The sequence below is a fragment of the Parasteatoda tepidariorum genome, chromosome 3, assembly GCF_043381705.1.
Source record: "Parasteatoda tepidariorum isolate YZ-2023 chromosome 3, CAS_Ptep_4.0, whole genome shotgun sequence".
NCBI classification, from domain to species: Eukaryota; Metazoa; Arthropoda; class Arachnida; order Araneae; family Theridiidae; genus Parasteatoda; species Parasteatoda tepidariorum.
In genome coordinates, this window is record NC_092206.1 from 86,135,980 (window position 1) to 86,158,850 (window position 22,871).

A 22,871-nucleotide genomic window follows, 5' to 3' on the forward strand; every position below is an offset into this window, starting at 1 on the left:
CAGTTTCTTTAAATGAAAGTAGTATACTTTTTACGATTTTTGGACAACATTTTTATTAATTTTTATCACTTGTTGATTCATTATAGTTGTTTAATAAGAGAGCAAGCAAAAAAGTAGCTTTGAAACGTCATTTCAAGAGTTAGTGACGTTGATATATACTTTCGCATCAGGAGTTTGGCATGTATTTGATACTCACTTACATGCAAACAGGCTTTCTCTTACAAGCAGACTCACACATGGTTTTTTCTTAACTTGCATCAGAGTATAGCTTTTATTTCAAGTTGGCACGCATATAGTAAGCAAAATCTATAAATCTCAAATACTCACTTAAGTTGTTTGTTCCATAATATTCACATTTTTGCTGCTTCAAAAAAGTCCGTTTTTTTTAATGATAACTCATCGACTTTCAAAGTACACTTAAATCATTCTTCCACTCCAAAATAATTCCAACACTGTCATTTGAATTTTGCAACCACTGAGTTTTTTTGAAATTAAAGAAATCGGCAAAAATAAATAAACGATGCACAGACAAGCTTTAATAAAAACATACCATACGTGTCTCATTCATATGGGAGAATTTGTCCCCGAAGTGATCAGACGTTCTTTTCATGTCTTGCTCATGTAATTCAGTTTAATTTTGCGTCAATTAAATCAACCTCCATCAAAAGCAACAGTGGTTTTCAATAAAGTTAAAAAACACTAATAAAAATTCATTTAAAACTATTTTCGATTATTTCGACGAACAATACTGTGGTTCAACTTCTTTCTGGTGCCGTTAAATTAACGGCAAGGCAAGCGTGACCGTGCTGCCGTGACGGAACCACCATCCTGCAAAAGGGAATCAGAAGCCTTCATTTTTTTTTTTTTTTTTTGTTCAACATTTCTTCAACTTTCTGACCTACTCGATTTACATGCTTATTGGATTTATTTAATATCCTAATGGTTTTGGACTACGCTTGTTCTTAATTTTTGGACTTAGCCGATTTTTTACCAACATAGTATCGAACTTGTGTGCCCTTTTACTTATGTTCCCTTTTGGTTTTGTGCTGAATCTTCGTTGAGATCAAATTTGGATTCATTTCGGATATATGTACAGTAGAGAACCAACAAATCTGTAATTTCCTTCTAATTTATGTTTTATGCACTCACCATACTTAAATTGCTTTCAGTTTAATTTTTGTAGCACAAAACGCAATTATTCGGTTATTGCCCTGTAAAAGATCTTTGGTTTCTTAATTGTTGACTTTTCTCGTATGTTTAATTACTTAATCCTTGGACATAATTTTTCTTTAGGCTTGTTAAAAAGCCGCAAAAGATCCCTGCAATTCAAGGAAACTTGTTTATTGTCTCTGAATAAATTTGTCTATATGTACCAGTATGATAAAATATAATAGAACTAGGGAGAAGTGCTGTTTTGGCTGTATAGTAAATCTGTGCCATTGCCAATGAGAAAAGTTTATCATAAATCTATAGCAAAAAATTTTCATTAACGTTTGGCCTTTCATTAACGTCCTTTACTAATAAATATTGCAAATGAAAAATTTATAACATTGGCAAGATTCTTTATGAAATCCTGTGAGAGATATTTTTACAATGAATCGATTGCAAATTTTCCTAAAATTTGAATTTAGATAGTTACTTATTTGATAATTATAATATTGTTAGTTGTTGAGAAATAAATAATTTCAAATTTGAGTTGTTAACGCATTGCAGGAGGGCAAATTTTCCAAAAAAAATGTATTACAGCTGTTATAGGTAAAATTTTTAAAAAAACAGTGGAATGCAAGATTTCATAAAAGATAGTGCAAACTTGTCACTATAGCAACAAATTCAATTTTTAAAAAAAATTACGATGAACGATTGGAGTATTGATTACAGATAAACTAAATCATTTATGTTTGTGGCAATCACAAATGGATAAATTATTTAAAAAACAGAGCAGAAACGAAGTAGTTTTTAAAACATTTGTAAGGATCACAGAAATTTCAAAAACGCATTTTTATGTGACTCTCTTGCAATGTGTTAACGTCGAAATGGGGTTACACTAACTATAATTTATTTCTAAAAGCAACTGCAGGTAATTTAGGTAATAATGATCCGAAGACAATAATGCCGGAGCATACACACAACGTATTACCACAATTTATATCGAAGGTCAAAATAATAGCAATAAATCTTTACTGTTATCAAACAGTTCAAATTTATTTTGCAGTAAATAGAGTAACAATATAAGCTGTGGGGAGGAGGTCATTATAACTGATAATCGCTGTGTCTCCGCACCACTCTCTCTACTGCCCTACTATGCGGGAATTAAACTTCTAAGTACAGCGAATTGAACACCGGCCGACCGGTTTGTGTAGGGGGCAGGGAACTGTCCTTTCATCAGAAAGGTCTTGGGTTCGAATCCCGGGTAAGGCATGGATGTTTCTTTCTCTCACTCTGTGTTCTATGTCCCTTCTCCTTTGTGTGTGAATGTGACCCGCCCTATAAACGGGTTGTGGTTTTGTGAATGGCGTAGCAGAAGTCGAATTCCTGGCCATAGATGGCGCCACTGAAAAACAGGAACAATCGCACCCCCCACTGCCTAAACAGGCATACGACAATAAATCGAACTTCGACCTAATTCGGAGTAAGCAAAACTTAATCCTCCGCATCGATTGCGTGATTGATAGCTAACTGAGAGCCGCAATGGCTCAGAGGATGGAGCGTTCGCCTCCCAATGAGGCAAACAGGGTTCGAATCCCAGTCGATACGAACTCCTCATCCGGCTAGCACTGACCACAGTGACGTGAAATATCCTCAGTGGTAGACGGATCATAGGTTAGAGTTCCCTTGCCGTCAGGCTAGCCGTGGGTGGTTCTCATGGTCATCCGCTCCATGTAACGCAAATACGGGTTAGTTGCATCAAAAAGTTCTCCACGAAGGCAAATTTCTCCCAATAATCGATCCAGGAGTTCCCTTATCTTCTGGATTGGGTTCAAAATTACAAGGCTACGGAGTTGAGCCTTAGTAGTTGTAAACCCATAAAATTGGGTCGGCTGTTCAACGACGGTTATAAAATAAAAAATAAAATAACTAGTTGAAGGAATAATAGAAAAAAAATTACTAGTTATTGTTAGCTTTTAGCGAAACTAGTAGATATATAATATTAATAAATTAATATTCGTCTGAATAATGCCTAGTACTTAATTTTTTAATAAGATAAAATGAATAAGCAAAGTAAAAAAATAGATTCATTGGAATGCAAAATAAAAGAAATAAATTTTCCAGTTTTTAATCAAAAATATTTTTTTATCATGCCAAGCTGGAAAAATTATTAAAATACTGTCAAGAAAAAAATTATAAGTACGCAAAACGTTCAAGACTGTTTGACGCAAAAACCTAAGATAATATTTTAACGCAACCTTTTTAGACAACTAATCTGAATTTGAAAGTGCTCTTATCTGAAAGCAATCCAAGGATATGAAAGATTTTAAGCAGTTATAACTTAAACCGTTGTCCAACACGTTAAAACCTTAATAAAAATAAATAGCAGAGCTAAAAATTTAATATAACTTCCGTTTTAGTTTAGATTTAACGTTTGCTTTCTATGCTTTTAGTCCTTACATCATAATTTAAAAACATTTTTACGATGTTTTTGTTTATGGCAGTTTATTTAAAGAAACTTTTTTGAACTTTTGAACTTTAGTTTATGGCAGTTCATTTAAAGAAAACTATAACTGTAAATAAATTAAAAGGATTACAGTAATTCTACGTCACAATTAAATTTGAATTATTCATTTGTTATAAATAATGGTCTTGGAAATAATGAGAAACATCTCCCGTCTCCTAACTTTGACAGGCGATCATTTTTAGTGCAAAGATAGGGTTCTTACGCACCCAGAAAAAATTAATAGCTAGAATCAATTTGTAATATAGAAGCTGAACACTTCTGATTATTAGCATCCACTACCGAAATAAAATTTCCTGTTAACCATCTTTGGAACTATATACACCGAAGAGCCATTACATTATGACCACAATGCTAATAACATGTAGGACCACCTTTAGCCCTCAAAACTGCTAGCACCCGTAATGGCAATGATTCCCTAAGATGCTGATAGGTAGTCTGAGGTATCGAGTACCAAGCGCTCACCAACTGGTCCTGCAATTCCCTCACATTGCGAGGGGATAGCGTGGCAGCACGAATTTGGTTTTCGAAGTAGGACCACAAATACTCTATTGGATTAAGGTCAGGTGAATTTGGGGGCCAAGACATGACTTGAAAGTCACTGGAATATTCCTCGACGATTTGACCCTTATGACATGGTGCATTATCCTGTTGGTAAACACCATCCCNGTTAAAAAACTCCAATATAATTTTTTTTTAAAACTACTCTCGATTATTTCGACGAACTATACTCTGTTTCAACTTCTTTAATTTCTAATGCCGTTAAATTAACGGCAAGGTAAGCGTGACGGTGCTACCGTGACGGAGCCACCATCTTGCCAAAGTGAATCAGAAGCCTTTTTTTTTGTTCAACGTTTCTTCAACTTTCTGACCTAGTCGATTTACATGCTTATTGATATTTATTTAATATCCTAATGGTTTTGGACTACGCTTGTTCTTAATTTTTGGACTTAGCAGATTTTTTACCAACATAGTATCGAACTTGCGTGACCTTTTACTCATGTTCCCTTTTGGTTTTGAGCTGAATCTTTGTTGAGATCAAATTTGGATTCATTTCGGATATATGTACAGTAGAGAGCCAACAAATCTGAAATTTCCTTCTAATTTATGTTTTATGCACTCACCATACTTTAATTGCGTTCAGTTTAATTTTTGTAGCACAGAACGCAATTACTCGGTTATTACCCAATAAAAGCCCAATGGTTTCTTAATTGTTGCCTTTTCTCATATGTTTAATTACTTAATCCTTGGACATAAGTTTTCTTACAAACATTAGTCTTGATTAAAAGCCACAAAAGATCCCTGGAATTCAAAGAAACTTGTTTATTGTCTCTGAATAAATTTGTCTATATATACCAGTATGATAAAATATAATAGAACTATGGAGAAATGTTGTTTTGACTGTATGGTAAATCTGTGCCATTGCCAATGAGAAAAGTTTATCATAAATCTATGGCGAAAAATTTCATTATTCACTTGCTATTCACTTGCAATGTGTTAACGTCGAAATAGGGTTACACTAACTATAATTTATTTCTAAGAGCAACTGGGGATAGTCTAGGCAATGATGACCCAAAGACAATAATATCGGCGCATACACTAAACATATTACCACAATTTATATCAGAGAGCAAAATAGTAGTAGTAAATCATTACTGTTATCAAACGGTTAAAATTTATGTGACAGTAAATAGAGTAACAATATATACTATGGGGAGGAGATCATTTTCACTGATGATCGCACTGTCTCCGCAACACGCTCTCTACTGCCCTGCAATGCGGTGATTAAACTGCCAAATACAGCGAATTGAACACCGGCTTAATACGGAGTAAACAAAACTCAATCCTCCGCATCGATTGCGTGATTGATAACTAATTGAGAGCCGTGATGGCTCAGGGGATAGAGCATTCGCCTTTCAATGAGGCTAACCGGGTTCGAATCCCAGTCGATACGAACTCCGCATCCGGCTTGCACCGACCACAGTGCTAACGTGAAATATCCTCAGTGGTAGACGGATCATAGGTTAGAGTCCCCTTGCCATCAGGCTAACTGTAAGAGGTTCTCGTGGTCTTCCTTTCCATGTAACGCAAATACGGATTAGTTCCAACAAAAAGTCCACCACGAAGGCAAAATGTCTCCCAATACTCGATCAAGGAGATCCCTTGTCTTCTGGATTGGGTTCAAAATTACAAGGCTACGGAGTTGAACATTAGTAGTTGTAAAACCATAAAATTGGGTCTGCTGTTCAACGACAGTTATAAAATAAAACATAAAATAACTAATTGAAGGAATAATAGAAAAAAAAATTATTTGTTATTGTTAGCTTTTAGCAAAAATAGTTGATATATAACATTAATAAATTAATATTCGTTTAAATAATGTATAGTTCTGACTTTTTTAATAAGATAAAATAAATAAGCAAAATAAAAAAATAGATGCATTGGAATGCAAAACAAAGGAAATAAATTTTCTAGTTTTTAATCAAAATTTTTTTAATCATGTCAAACTGGAGAAATTATTAAAATACTGTCAAGAAAAAAAATAGCAAATACGCAAAACGTATAAGACTTTTTGAGGTAAAAACCTAAGATAATACTTTAATATAACCTTTTTAGACAACTAATCTGACTTTGAAAGTACTTTAATCTGAAAGCAATCCAAGGATCCGAAAGAGTTTAAGCAGTTTTAACTTAAACCACGGTCCAACACATGAAAACTTTGATAAAAATAAATAACAGAGCTAAAAATAATATAACTTCCATTTTAGTTTAAACTTGACGTTTGCTTTGTATGCTTTTATTAGTTACATCATAATTAAAAAACGTTTTTCCTACGTTTCCTTAACTTTTGTTTATGGCAGTTTATTTAAAGAAAACAATGAAAACAAATAAATTAAAATGATTACAGTAATTCTACATCATAATTAAAATTTAATTATTCATTCATAATAAATAATGATCATGTCCTAAATTTGACAGGCGATTATTTTTAGAGAAAAAATAGGGTTCGTACGCAACCGGAAAAAAATTTATAGCTAAAATCAATTTGTAATAAACAAGCTGAACACTTCTAATTATAAGTATTCACTATCGAAATAAAATTTCATGCTATCCTCCGTTGGATCTATATATATTAACTAAGAGAGAATTAAATATTTTGGTAGCTGCAAACATAATAATATAAAAAAATATATTAATATTACAACCACTTTTTAATTTTTTCCAAGTGCGTGTGAACCCTGTATTTTCGTGTATGTGATAAAGTATTCCAATGTATTACGCTACCGTATTGGGGAAATAAAATAAATCAAAATGTAACTATCTGAAAACTGTATTAATAAACGTTTCATGTGAACATTTCATTTTTGGAAAAAGAGACAGGTATATCACTGTATTGCTACAACTCCTTCTATTTATTTAATAATAAATGTTAAAAATATTTTTATAATCAGTGTTGGTACTCTCATAATGTATCGTGCTGATTCTTCTAAGAACTTTGTTTTTTAAGTTCTTTAACATCATTATTTATTCTATAAATTTGAAAAAAAGTTATGGGAATTGCATTTTTATTTCAAGTTTTGTAAGATATGAACAAATAAATGGGCTCATATAGATAAATCAACAGTGATATTCTCCCTATCTGGATCCCAACGGATAGTAGAAGCTCTATCCAATATTTGAGTGCATGGCCCAGAGTGGAAGATAGGGTTGGAACGGCAATCCTACAACTTCTCAGTAAACTTTCCGTGAAGCGGGATATTTAATTGCAGTGGAATCTATCCCACGATGGTCTATACGGGAATGAGATCGCTGACTAAACTATCGCTGGTTAAACTTGGCACAAATGAACCTCTGCAGGAAAGTTTGGCACTCACATCCTCGGAAATTCACTCCATTAGAAAGCAAGGTGTCCAGCTAGTCTGGAATACTCCCCCAGTACATATCTGGTACTCTGGGGATAAGCCAGGTCGTGTTTTGAATTTCAAAGGTAATAGAGGCGATCAGATCGCGTTCACTAGATTCATCAGTGGTCACATAAAGTGCACGAGGTATGAACAGCAGCGAAAGATCTATCCCACCTGCAACAAATGTTTCTCCAGTGCAGCCAGCCAGGCCCACCTCCTTAGCTATGTGGATTTTGACAAGGAGGATTTTCTGCACGAATCGGTCTTGTTTTTTAATTTCCTGAGGGTGAATGGACTCATGGACCTGGTCTAGCTCAGCTAGATCAGTGGGGATGAGAAACAACAACAACAGCACAATGATATTCTCGTTTTCAAAAAACAACTATAGAGACTTTTTAGCACTTCTGAAATACCAAATAAAAGTGCAGGAGCTGCGTCATATTACAACAACGCCTGTCATAACACTGTAAAAAGCTATTGGATATAATTTTCGATTCCATCTAATTGGATATAATTTTCGATTCCATCTAATTGGATATAATTTTCGATTCAGTAATCATTATACATAAGAAGACATTGTAAAGCCAGAGTTTCTACCCTTTCTTCGATGCATTTCGTACGCTGTATGTCTCAGAAAAATGCCCGTGAAATTATAAGTCACATTTTTTTAATGACAGGCAGTGAAAACTTGTCTTCGCCCCGGAAGATGGCTGAAATGCTGCTCTTTAATATTACCCGATTTTCCCCTGTGAACCTATGTCATGAAGGCGAGCAGTATTACTCAATAAACACTGCCACAGATACCCGCTCATAGGGTGGGCAACATTTATACATCATACAACAGAAAGCAACACAAGGAGAGACATCCATGGCCTGAGCGAGATTCGAACCCACAACCATTGTCTTCGCAGTCAGACAAGCTAACTACTCAACCACCTGGCCAGCAATTCTATGATACTATATAATTCCATTCATGAAAACTTGCAATTGAATAAAAATATGCTACACTTCGGTTTTATCAATCAGAACAGCGTTAAAAATATGCAGACCAATAATTTTAAGATAGAAATAATAACCTTATATCAAAATAAAAAGTTTTCAAAATATCCATTCTTAAAGAATACATTACATTAGAAAAATACTTGCCATCTAAGATATATTACTGAAAAAAGCAAATTTGTTAAATTGTTTATCAAATTGTTTTTTAATCATATAAAAATCACTTAAAACGAATACAGTCATCAACTTTAACCAAAACAGACAGTGTAAAAGAAAAACAGACACGAGAGCAATATTGTCATCCAATAACATTTCTCTTGTTCAGCAATCGATCAAGATGACAGAATATGCAGTGAAACAAAAGCAAAAAAAGGCAACAAGGAAATCTGTCAATTGAGATTGATTAAGATTTAATAATATTGTGTAATATATATATCTGCTGTCTTACCTCTTCATGAGTTACTTTGTTAATTTATTGATCCGAATGTAAAATATTTGTGCTCAGAGCGCTCGTGGATAAGAGAAGTACCGTACGTTATTTTAAGACTTAAATATTTGGATATTTCACAACTTTTATTTAAAATAATTATATGTCTCTATGTATTATAAAATGATAACTGTTATTTCGAGTATTACTGCAGGACATTAAAATCCCTTAGTATAATCATTAATAAGCATAAGAAATTAAGATATTTCTGACTACCATTAGTATAACATTTATAAAAGTTGTTACTGTATTTACCATACAAATATACTAAAATACTATAATATAACAAGATGGAAATGTGCCTCAATGAAAACCATTAGTTCAATCATTAATATATATACGAAATCCAGATATCTTTTAATATGATGAGTATAAATTTCAGAAAAGATATTAGTTACATGGTATTTCTGCTTTAATTTGGCTGGTCTGCTTTAATTTGGCTATGAATTAAATTGGACGGAAATGTGGCTAAAAACCATAATTCAATCACAGTTAGTTTAAAGTAAACTATATAGTGTTACAAGGAACCAATATTATGATTTTATGCTGTCGATTTTTCGGAGAATTTAGAGCGTATGTGATATTTCTATCAAATTTGTAATGAAATTCTATAACTTTTGCAACAAAATATGAAATTCACTCACTATTCTAACACTTTTGCTATAGGTTAGGATAAAGTGGTCACATAATTTGAAACAGAAGAATATTTTTTGCAAATAATTTTATTACTTAGCTGATTATTTGTAAATTACTTTGTTTTCAACAAACACTGGTAAAGCATCAGGCTTTCTCGCAGAAAATATTTTGCATAATATTAGTTTTTCTACCTTAAAGATATATAGGTACAGATGCAGTTATATTGCTTAAATAAAAAGTTCATTCCATTCAAAAATATACTAACTGGAAACAACAGTTGACATGTTTCAAGCGTTAAAAAATAGGCATCCATTGCAAATATAGTCTCTTTGGCTTTAGTTTCAGAATCATTCTTAGGCCTGCTGACAAAAGTAAATTCAAGTCTCTTAAGGATGCTATTAGTTTACGTCGGAAAAACAAGACTCACTTTGAAATTTAGATTTAAGGAACATCTATAGACAGTCATCCAGATTATAATAAATCATTAAATACTGCGCAATCTAAATCTGGAACAGGAATCTTGGGCATAAATTCAATTTCACCGATGCAAAAATTATTTACACTCCAATCCCATCAGCTGATCTTGATGCCCTGGAATCTTGGTTAATTCCTGTTAAGGCTGATTCCCTTGTTAAAAACATTAGTTTCTAACCACCTCTCTATGGTGAGTGTAAATGCATTTATCCTGCCACAGTGAGTTTTCTTGTTCTGTTCTACATAATCTTTTTTCTGTCTAGACTACTGTGTATTTTCTAGATTTGTTCCTCACCAATATTATTATATTTTATTCGGCAATTTTGCGTTTACTATATCAAATTAGTTTTGTTTCTTCTCATTCACATCTGACAAGTCCAGAAAACGGGCACCTGTTTTTGAGCGCTTGAAACGTGCCGACCATTAAGTCCATTATGTATTTTTGAAGGGTATGAAGTGTTTCATCAAATAGTATCTCATCACTTCAGTTTCTTGGAATTATGTAGTTAAAATACAGTTATAGTTTCGCAATCTACAAAAACTATAGACGGAACAAAAAGATAAGCATGTAAAATCACAAAAATCAAACTAAACAGCTAATTAAATAACTAATATGATGGAGTTTGTTCAAGAAATACATAAATTGAAGAGTAAACTGAAATATGCAGTTAGCAAAATTTTTATTCTAAGAATTTAATCACTTAGAAATCAACATCACTGAGGGAAAAAATATGGTTAAATATATCGGGATATGGTCACTTAACAATGTTTCTACATAAAAATGACAAATAGAATGACTTAAATACCGTATATTTTGGTTTCCAATACAAAAAAAAAAATTTCTTAATCAAAAATGTGATTACTATACAGTACAGTGATTTTACTAGAAATTTTTTTTCCATGCAAAATCTTAATTAAAGCAATACTTTCACAATCTTCCAAATAAAAATAAAATCACAAAAGGAATGAAATGCTTTATCAAAAAAGACATTTTTCTCGCATTTTGACATTTAATATAATTATAATAACTAATTAAAATAAAGTTCATTCAACACTTAAATTATATCAAAAACTGAAAACACATTTGGAAACAACTCATTCAAACAATTAGTACCTTTTTTAAAAAATACATAACTTTATTTAAACGCGTAAAACCACATTTATGGTTAACAGACAATTAAAACTGAGCAATAATGAAAAAACAATAATTCCATTTCTAAAATTTGATTTCCAAATACGTTTCTTATTAATGTCAGGGGAAAAGAGAAGATTAATTCTTTTTAGTTTTCATTAAATCCAGTCAAACATGAAATCCTTTTTCTATTTCGGTCCCAAGATAAATGAACCATAACATTTTACACAATTCACAGATATTTCTGAAAAATGTCTTTTTTTGTTAAAACAGTGTAAATGACATGCTCTGCTTCCGGCACTTCCACCATTGTTAATTATTCATCCCCAGTAATCTTCAATGCTGGTTATCATACAATGCTTTTTCCCTTTTTTTCATTAGGGCGGTGGCAACACCTCCGACAGCTGCTATTTATGACGCACCTGTTGCGATAGCTATTGCCTAATTGACCGTACACTTGGATGGGTAAAGAGAATGGGATTAACCTGTTGGAAAATCGATTGTTTTTCCCTTTTCCATTTGGGAAAACATATCATCCACATTAACTCATATACATAGATACATTATTTATTTTTATATCTACTTATATGCTGTTATTTTTTATATGTATACTTACTTTTTTATATGTACACTTACTTATACAAATGTAGGTAATTTTTGTTTTCTATTGTTTGCATCTCAATATATTTATGAATTATGGGAGAATATTGTATCTATACATAATAATAAACGCGGCTGTGTGTGTGTCTGTCTGTAATCACAATATATCACCCCAGAAGCCTCGCCCAGGCACGAAACTCGGCACATAATTGTGTTTTGACATAATGAAGAAGGATTTTTTTTCTTTTTCAAAAATTTGGAATAGTTTTTTAGTTATCAGTCATTTTGTAAGAAAATCTAAGCTTTTTCGTCTTCAAAGAGCCATATTCAAAAAACTATTAAAAATTGCATATCTCTTATAAATGTATGCTAATGCGAACCTTACAGTTGAAATATTAATTTTCGACAACTTAAACCAATAATATACGAAAAAATTAATAATTAATTTTAAGGTTCGCATTAGTTTACATTTATCAAAGTGGAGAAAAGTTTAACTTTTGTATTAAAATGTGGCAACATATTCGATACGGGAATAGAACGCTTCGCTTTGATATATTTGTCGCTGTTCATCTGGATATGAAGATAAAATTGCAGGACAGCAACACTTTAATTGTCAACTAATCTTCAGATTTCCTGCTATGTTTTAAAAAACTTTATTTGTGAAAATCTTTAGCGTGGCGGACAGCTAGCCGCCTTAAGCGTCTAGTTATAAATAAATAATAGTCTAGGTAGTTTAGAAAAACAATATGGTAAAAAAATTATTTTTTTTATGGACAGTTTTTTTTAAAAGAATAAAATAAAGCTCTTTTTTTCAATTATTAATTACTATCAGGTTTTGTTCATTATGAAAAAAAACATTTTTTTAATATACAAAATGCTGCACTGTGACAAATTTCTCCGAAGAAATGGTTAAAAAACAATTTAATTGTTATTTTATCATATTAAACAAAACAGTGAAATAACTATAAATAAGATAATAGTTAAACTGTTAACAGTGAGGAAAACCGCTTATTAACTGCTTTTTCTTAATACGTACAGAATTTTATCGTACCAACCATCAAATAAGCCACTTAGTTCTATGGATTCTATATCCGAGAGCGCTAATATCATGAATCTCATGACCCACAGAACAAGGCTTCGAGTAACATCGTTGACACACCAGCAGTTCCCTCATTTGCTTCAACACATGAAGACAAGTCCCGCACTCTCCAATTTGTGACCCTGGACTATTGGTATGCGAAACTCATATTCACGCATAAAGGACTGCATCATAAAGCTACTTAGCACTAAGTCTAGCATTTCCAATGTCTTACGATAGGTGGAACAACCATCTAAACTAACTAAACTACATTACATGGTTCATTTGACAAAATACAACTCAACCACAACCTAACTCTAATGCTCATTAACTTACGACAAGCCAAGCTCCAATGTCCAGTTAAATTTCGTTTTACGGTTCTGAAACCATACTAGTTGTAAATGATTTCAAAACCATAAAGGTAATAAATGTTTTTCACCGTAAACTTTACGGTTAATTAAATGCACAGATTGGTAATTTTATGAAAATTCCAACAGTGTGTTCTTGATAAAATTTAGTACCGAAATATTTCATTTTTTATTCTTAAAATTGCTTCGGCAGATCTTTAATTCACTGTAAATTTTCAAGAGCATGGATCCAAATAAAAGGTTACAAGTGGCAGGGCACCTGCAGCATTTAGCATTTAAGGAACAAATTATTGAGGGGGGGGGGAGCAATATTATTTTCTCTAATCGAGACAAATGGATTTTATTGTTTGACTGCTGTTACGAAGATAGATAGCTTTCGTCAGTTTCAAAATGAGCCATTTAAATGACAGGACATTTAGAAAAGTGGTCTTACATGGAAATGTGAGCGTTTTTATGGACACATTTTAACATGAATCCATTTAACGCAAACACCTTGGCAAGTTGAGAGAGGATGTCGTCATCTTGCAGGGCAATGCTAGGCCTCACTCAGCTCGCAAAATTCAAGCATTACAGTAAAGAGGAGTCACCTTAGGACATTTTTTTCCCTTTAGGCATTTTGATAAATCGCATTGTCATGCTCTGACTATTTTTTAAAACGTATTTATAATATTTTTTAAATGCTCTTTCATGATGATAAAATTTTATTATAAATGGTAAAAAAAAAATGACTACACACCACATTAAGTCGGGATTTTAATCAACTTATAAACGATGGAAATCTAACTTATCACCTTAAAATAGACTAAATATTTAAACTTCTTCATATCGAATATAGGTACAAAATTTTTAAATTACCTTAAAATTTTCAAAATATTTTTTTTTGTCGCATTTTTGGGGAAAACTAGAAAAAAAAATGAAATAAACGTATCAACATTTTTATACATAATAAAAAATTATTGTTTAGTAATACGAATTTACAATATTGTCATTAATTCTATGATTATTAATTCTATTATTATTAATAATAATTCTATTATAACTAATTAGCCTACCAGGCGGAGGAGTGGTTAGCGTGCCTGACTGCGGAGTCGATGGTTGCGGGTTCGAATCCTACTCAGGGCATGGATGTTTCTTTCTCTCTGAGAGTTCTATGTCCTTTCTCCTTTGTGTGATTGTGTGAATGTGACCCTCCCTATAAAAGGGTTTGTGGTTGTGTGACGTGGGCGACGCTGCTTCACCGCCGTGGCTTCGCCACAGGTGCCTACTGGTTAACGAGAAGAGAGTAGCAGTTCTGGCATAAAAGGCCAATGGGACAATACATCCCAAGTGTCCGCCACTAAAAAAAATTATTACTAATTATATTACTATAATTTTTAACATTTGATTACTTAATTTATTATTATTACTAATTATATAACTGTAATTATAAACATTGCCTCTGAGAGGATAACGCAAGATGCAGGAATTAACCACCAAAGGAGATATTTTTAAGTCCAGTATAGCACTTTCAGCAAATTTAAAAAGCCCAACATCGTCCAAACCATTAAAACATATCTTATAAGATGGCTTGGACACTTGATATGAAGATTAGAAAACCCCAATACTTCAAGGAAACAGGCATTAGGCCAAACTTATGCCATGAAGAAAAGAAGACACCCAGCTATCAGGAAGATGGACAATGTTGATCTGGATGTGTTAGTGTCAGAAATTAGAGAGCAGCCGCCTTGGAAGCTTACTTGGACGGATTTGGCTTGCTCTAGGCTGCAGTGCCGAAAAAGAGGAATTATTTATAATTTAACTTTAAGACCAACATCGAACAGATAATTAGAGAATTTGTTCGGAAGGTGCATCCTTTTTTCACTTGATTTTTATGCCAAGGGTCCATGCTATAATAATATTTTATTTTATAACCGTCGTTGAACAGCCGACCCAACTTCATGGGTTTACGACTACTAACGTTCAACTCCGTAGCCTTGTAATTTTGAACTAATCCCGAAGACAAGGGAACTCCTGGATCAGTACCCCCAGAGGTTTGATTTGTTGTGGGAACATGGAGGACTTTGAGACTCGACAGATTTAACGTGCATCAGTCACCATTTACTACACGGGGAGTCTTCGGCCGGCGAGGATCGAACCCACGACCTCTTGGATATGGGCCCAAAGCCCTACCGACCAGGCTATCCCGGCCCCGCTATAATAATATTGCATTTTCTCGGCTATAAGAAAAATCCTTACCAAAGTGGTTTGTTAAACATTACCGAGTTTTTTTGTGTTTCTACAGAGCCAATTGCACGGTAAATTTTACCATATTCTGGTGGTTTTGACCATAATTTTTTCTCGAGCAGTGGTGGCTCAGGGGATAGAGCATTCACTTTCCAATCAGGTGAACAGATTTCGAATATCAGGGATGACTGGTCGATACGAATTCCACACCCGGGTTGCACCGAACACAGTCCTGACGTTAAATATCCTCAGTGATAAACGGATCATGGGTTAAAGTCCTCTTGCATAAGGCTAACCGCGAGTGGTTTTCGTGGTTTTTCTCTCTATGTAACGTAAATGAGAGTTAAAATGGTACGTAAATGAGGGACAAAAAGTTCTTCCGGAAGGCAATTTTTTCCCAATATTTGATCAAAGAGTTTACTTGTCTTTCATATTGGATTCAAAATGACAAGGCTACGGAGTTGAACAATAGTAGTCGTAAACCAAAAAAAATTGAGCCGGCTATTCAACGACGGTTATAAAATAAAGAACACTTTTTTCTCAGTGTAATATTCACTCATTTCAGTAGTTAAAATTCTTTGCATATAAGTAAGGGAAAGTTTTTAATGACTACCATGATTATGATACAAATTATTTGCATCAGAGTGCACATCTAGGTAGAAAAGGAAACCCAACCTTTTTTTGCGAAATTTATTTAAAATTTTATATAAAAACTTATTTTTTCCTATTTCAAACCAATTTTCATCTTAGTCACATAATGTGTATGGTGCAATTTAAATTTACCCGAACTAATTTAACCTTCTTCCATTCATACGATACACTCTTCATTCAATGGAGGTAAAGGAATCAGCTTAATTATACCTTAACTTTTCCTTATTTCAGCCCCATTTTTATCTTAGTCACATAATGTGTATGGTGCAATTTAAATTTACTCGAACTAGTTTAATCTTCTTCCATTAATACTATGCACTCTTTATTCAATGGAAGTTAAAGAATCAGTTTAATCATAACTTATTTTCTTCTTATTTTCAATCCAATTTTAATCTTAGTCACATAATGTGTATGGTGCAATTTAAATTTACCCGAACTAATTTAACCCTCTTCCATTCATACGATGCACTCTTTATTCAATGGAAGTTAAGGAATCAGTTTAATCATAACTTATTTTCTTCTTATTTTCAACCCAATTTTTATCTCAGTCACATAATGTGTACGGTGCAATTTAAATTTACCCGAACTAATTCAACCTTCTTCTATTCATACGATACACTCTTTATTCAATGGGCATTAAGGTATCAGCTTAATTATAACTTGATAAATATAAAATCATTCATGAAGCAATTTTCGCAAGTCTTTATCATTTCTGCTATTATTTCTAGAATCATCAGAGTATAAAATATCCCGAATATTTTATTGTTTTTCAATTTTTATGACTAAGTAAGAGAAGTATAAGAAAGGAAGGAAAATACATGACAGTTAAAATGAGTTTAATATCCTTACACTAAAATCTACTTACACTAAAATCCACTTCACCAGTTTAAATAAAAAAATGAAGCTATGTACTAAAAAGCAAAGTTATTGGAGAAAAAACACTTATTCGTTTAGGAATACCATAAAAATTGCCAGACTATTATTTACATTAATGATGCTTAGTTATTTTTTTGTAATTTATTTAGTTTTAATAAGAAATTCTACTACGGAATTTCTGTTGCTTTAGAAAATATTTTTTACTTTTTCTAGTGGTAGCAAAGACACCATAATGAATAAGAATTAAAATATTATTCATTTTAATGAATAAGAATTAAAATAATTTTTCAAATACTGCACATAAATGATTTAACATTAAAAGGTTTAGATAAAGAAATGGCTATGCTTTGAAGTCCTTATATAGATCAAATAAAAATTTTATTTGTTTTTAAAATTTTGACTTTGGTTTATTACCACAGATAAATGCATTTCGCACAAAACTCAAAAGTTAGAGGGTATTTCATAGATACCAAATATATTAATATAGATAAAATAATTATATTAGTATATTTGGTACTAATTAAAATACCAATACTAAGTAGTTTTCATACAGAAACTGAAGAAATTAGAGTCTTACGGCTCCTCCAAAGGGATAAGTACCAGGGTAAAATTACTCGATAGCGGTAAAATTTGACTACCATGAGTTTGCCGTGAGCATCATGCTAAACGATACTAAATACAGCTAATCTTTGTTTTGGATGCTATGAACTACACGAAAGCGTGTTTTTTAACTCGAATAGCGTAAATACAACGGAAAGAGCAAACAAATTGCGATAAATAAATACATAAGTAAAATTATTTTAGCTTTATTAAATGTGTTGGCATACACTTTCTGCTTTGATCATGAGTTTCGTAATATTGTCCAGTACAGTTGTATTGATTACTTTCCTTTTTTTTTCACCAAAAAGTAAGAGTATTCAGCTTGTAGATTCATAATAGCTAAAGAGTGGCGTTATTTGTGAAATGGTAAACCTTCATAAAATGGCGCAAAAATTAAGCGAAATCAAATAAAATTCAGCTTTTTGTTGAAATAAAACATGAGCAATGATGGAATATGATTGCTGAAATAGTTAAACCAATTCTTACTGTGTTCAGTTAGACATTTTGGAGAGAGCAAAATCATAATATTGTTAAGAGTTGCTGTAATATTAATAACAGAGGGCTAAGTTGAACCAATTAATTATATTTGTCAAACTTCATTAAAAGATACTATTTTCAAATAGAAAAAAAAACATGTTTCAGTTCATAAAAGGATGCAGAAAATTGTCCCATCTGATTTTATTTTATAACCTTCGTTGAACAGCCGATCCAATACTAGGTTTCTGAATATTAATGTTCAGCTCTGTAGCCTTGTAATTTTGAACCCAATCCAGAAGACAAGGGAACTCTAGGATCAAGTATTGTGAGAAATTTGAAATCTTCATGGATGACTTTTTGATGGAACAAACCATCATTTACGTTACATGGAGAGGAAAACCACGAAAACTACCGAAAACCATAGATGGTGGGAGAAACCTGACAGCACGGGGATCTTAACCCATGATCCGTTATCTAGTGAGGATATTTTACGTCAGAACTGCTGTCGGTGTGCGTCGGGTTCGGAATTCGTATCGACAAGCCATCGCAGGGATTCGAACCCTGTTTACCTAAGTGGAAGGTGAACGCTCTATCCCCTGAGCTACCACGGTTGCGTCCCATATGATTTAAAGTTATACCGAATGTAAGAGATAATATTGCCTCGAACAGTTCTTTCTCATTGATGTATCGCCATCTATCGCCGCATTCATATGCCTGACGATACACTTTTTTTAATATAAATGATCTTATATTTTTATTAAAATGTTAATAGTGGATAATGTTTGATTGTATGATTGAAGTAATCTATTATTTTATGCTGTTTTACTATTGAATAAATATTTTAGAACATCCATTCAGAATTTCGGAAGTTATTTAAAAGAAATTCTCAAATTTTAAGAACTAGAAATGGTACTAATAATAATAGCTCTAATTTCTTAGGGAAAGAAAATATCATACGTTAAAATTAATTTTCCCGACTTAACTTTACATTAAGCAAATATTTTTCATAATACAATCCAAATTTCATCTGTTTCTGCCATTCTTTGCCTTTAGCATTTAAAAATAAATTTAACAACTTTATAAAACGAATATAAATAATTTTTTTTCTTTTAATTTTTAAAACGGACTTTTTTAAGAAGGCAAAGAGCAGAATAGTAATTAAGAGTTATACTCGAAATCTTATTTAGTTATTTTTTATTATTTTGAGCTAAATTAATTTAAAACGTAAACTAAAATCAAAGAAACATTTTAAACACCAATACAAATACAATTAAACTTTCGATATTTGAAAAACATGATACATGGAATTATTTATTCAAGATAATTATATAATTTTTTTAAAGATTTTTGCATGTAGGAATCCCTTAAAAGTGTTAGTTAGGATTCAAATTTACATTAAAATGCTCAGCAATGAAAAATACTATTCCGAGCTTTCAGAAAAATATAATTGCAGATAATAATGTATAAAATAAATATCCTGTGATAAAATACAAAAAGCAACATAAAACTCAAAGAATAAAAAAAAGCTAATTAAATTTGTCTATAATATCTGTTGAAATCTAAAAAAGCACTGAATATTAATATCGTAATTAATGTTTAACTAGCTAAGAACTAATATTTAATAGAATTCTTTACTAATTAATATTGTTCTCGTTATTCGTAAAATCTCGTTCTCGTTATTATGTAAAATTTGGTAAATATATCACGTATTAGTTTGAAACTATTTGAGGTTAACGTTTCTAGTTTTAACTTTGTTTCTATTTATCTTTTTCTTTCGTTTGGCAACTAATTATGAAGTTTTCTGGAGAATAAAACTAATTTACTCTGAGTTTTAGCAAATTACTTTACTTAGTTTTTCAATAATTTTATAAGTAAGCATTGGAAAGCAACATTTGCATTTAACGATGAAATTATGTTTAAAACAAATCGTATAAAATTAAAAACTAATAGATTAAACTTATTTTAACTTTAGAAAGAGAGAAATAATTGCATTCATATATACATTCTGTACTTGATGTTTACTTTAAAATTTTAGTTTTCTTGTCTCTATTGAAGGAAAAGAAACAGATTATATTAAATACTATAAGTACCGTTTTGCTCAAGGAATTTATTTTTTTGTTTCTAAAATTTTACTGTTTTTTAAATCGTACGTGAGTATTTATATTATTTTGTTGAAAACTTGAACCAGGAAGCCAAACTTGAGAAATAGGGAACTAAAAGAAATTATGAATTTAAAAGATCTAATTTTGTTTCAAACGTAATTAAAAAATTAATATTTACAATAATTTTTCCCGGTAAATTTAACTTTGAATTAAAAATCTAATTTAGACAATTTAAGTGTATAAATTATGAATAAAAGTTTTAAAATTTATTAGCTTTAGTTTGTAATTCATTTGATTACAAGAAAAACCAAAATGCCTCGTCAATATGACAAATTTTACTTTTGTATATTTGTATTCTAATTCATAATTAGTTAGTAGGTAATCTGTAATTTATATTTCATTTTACATCAATCAAATTTTTATATGGTATTACATTATTCAAACATTTTTAACAATACAATGTAAAAAAAAAATAGAATAATAACTAAGAAATATACTCAAAATTTTAATCAGTTATTTTTTTTTTCATTATTTTAAGTTAAATTAATTCAAAACGCAAAGTAAAATCAAAAACATTCTAAACTTTTAAACATCGATAAAAATGCAATTAAGCTGTCTATATATGCAAAACATGCAACATGGAAATAATAGTATAATAATGTAAATCTTTACAGATTTTTGAGACTAGGTACCCCTTAAAAGTATTAGTTAGCAATTCAAATTTACCTTAAAAAAGTTCTGCAATGAAAAGTACAATTTAAGTTAAATTTGTAATCTTGCTTCATTGGCTAATCGGTTTTAGCCACATAAATGCGTGAAAAATATCAAAATTTCTTTTCAAAAATTTTTAAAAGCCCTGAAAATAAAAACATATTAAATATTATGAAAAATATTTTGAGCTTCAAGGAGAAAAAAAAATGTAAATATTATATAACTGTATGGTCATGGCATTACTGGTAGAAAAAAATCATAAATCTGGTTAATAAAATCGAAATTGGCGATATTTCAACAATTCGTTTCATAATTTTGTCGTTCATATGATAACGGTTTACCGAAAATTCTGGTTCTCAAAATTATAGTTCTTATTACCGAAAAATAAAAAATAAAATACAAAACTGATAATTAAATTTCGCACAATAAATTATTTTTATCCCACGCTCTAAGAAATTCTTATAAAATTACTAATTTTTTCCACATTTACCAAATTTTATCACATATTATAAAATTATATTTTACTGTTATTTCACCAAAATCCTTACCAAAGGCTTCGGTAAAACTACCGAGTTTTTTGGCGCACCCCTGCATCCAGAAACAATAAAAATTTTACCATATCCTGGTATTTCTAGCCATACTTTTTTCTCGGAGTAAATATAATTCCTAAAATTTGCTTTAAAAAATTATTTATTTATTTAATGTAATAGGAAAATCTATTCTTCAAATTATTCAGTTTCATGAATATCAATGCAAACTTTTGAATTAGTAATAAATAATAAATTAGATATAAATAATGAATAATTAATTAGTAATATATAATAAATTAGCAACAAATTAGTAATAAATTAGTAATGATTAATAAATAACGAATATGATATAAATTTTAAGAAAACTCTTGTTTTAGTGGAGGCCAGATAAAATGTATTAGTTTCTTTTTCCAAAACAATGCCTTTGTCGAGTTTCTTTGCAAGAAAATAAAATGTTTTTCAACTTTACAAACATTAATGTCTTTGTTGGAAACTTTTTTTAAAGAAACTGAATCGATGAATTCTAGTTCTACTTCAGACACTATACGTTGATACCTGATTTAAAGTAATCCCAGAGATGTAAAGAAATCTGTTACATTGTAAAAATATTTAGAACGCTTATTTTAAATAAACGTTTCTTTCGATTTGTAACGTTCGGTTGTTTTCAATGTATACATATAAGTATAATTTTAAAAAGAAAAATTTGTGAAATACTTTTGATTATACTTTTTTTTCAGTGTTTAATGTATGAAAGTAAGGAAATTATAATTCCAGTAATTTTAAACAATGCCAAATACTAAATTTAGTCAATTTTCTACCTTTGTGGATGAATAATCCTCCTCATCATCGGAATTACTCGGTGATGATCGCCAATCCCATCCTTCACCAGCACTGGCTCGTCGCCAGATAGGCCAACGGGGCCCGCCACGTGTTCTTTTTGGAGTTCCCAAAGACATGCGACTTGCTGGTATCGTTTACTTTACTAGAATGAGGGCTTTCAGAAAGCCTATGAGTCTGCGTCAAGGCGAACAAATCGGAATCGGGCGTCCCCTATGCCACCACTTATTTTCTATTTATTTCTAGTTTTTTTTTATTCCCAAATCTTACGACATCATGTGATGTTTTTATCTTGAAGAAAACGGAATTAGTTTTTTCTTTAATTAGTTCTTCTAATCGAGGAGATAATTAAAAATAGAGTAAACAATGTGGTTCTAGATTGAAGAGATGAGAGACTGATTACAAAAGCAATGAAGTAATATTTGAAAGGAAAAAAAAATTAATTGCATGCTTAGTGTTTTATACCTTAGATTGTGACAGTTAAATTCAAGATCTAATTTATTTCGGAGCCTTAA

General features: G+C 31.3%; 1 protein-coding gene across 1 annotated transcript in view; it reads right to left on the bottom strand.

Moving 5' to 3' along the window:
• LOC107436844 (cGMP-inhibited 3',5'-cyclic phosphodiesterase 3A) overlaps positions 1-22,509 on the bottom strand; it is a 286,371-nt gene extending 263,862 nt beyond the window's left edge. Inside the window, exon 1 of the mRNA XM_071178926.1 lies at positions 22,338-22,509. Within this exon, the coding sequence (XP_071035027.1) occupies positions 22,338-22,475 (138 nt within the window). The 5' untranslated portion in view covers positions 22,476-22,509. The remainder of the gene's footprint in view (positions 1-22,337) is intronic.
• Between the last annotated feature and the right edge of the window lie 362 nt (positions 22,510-22,871).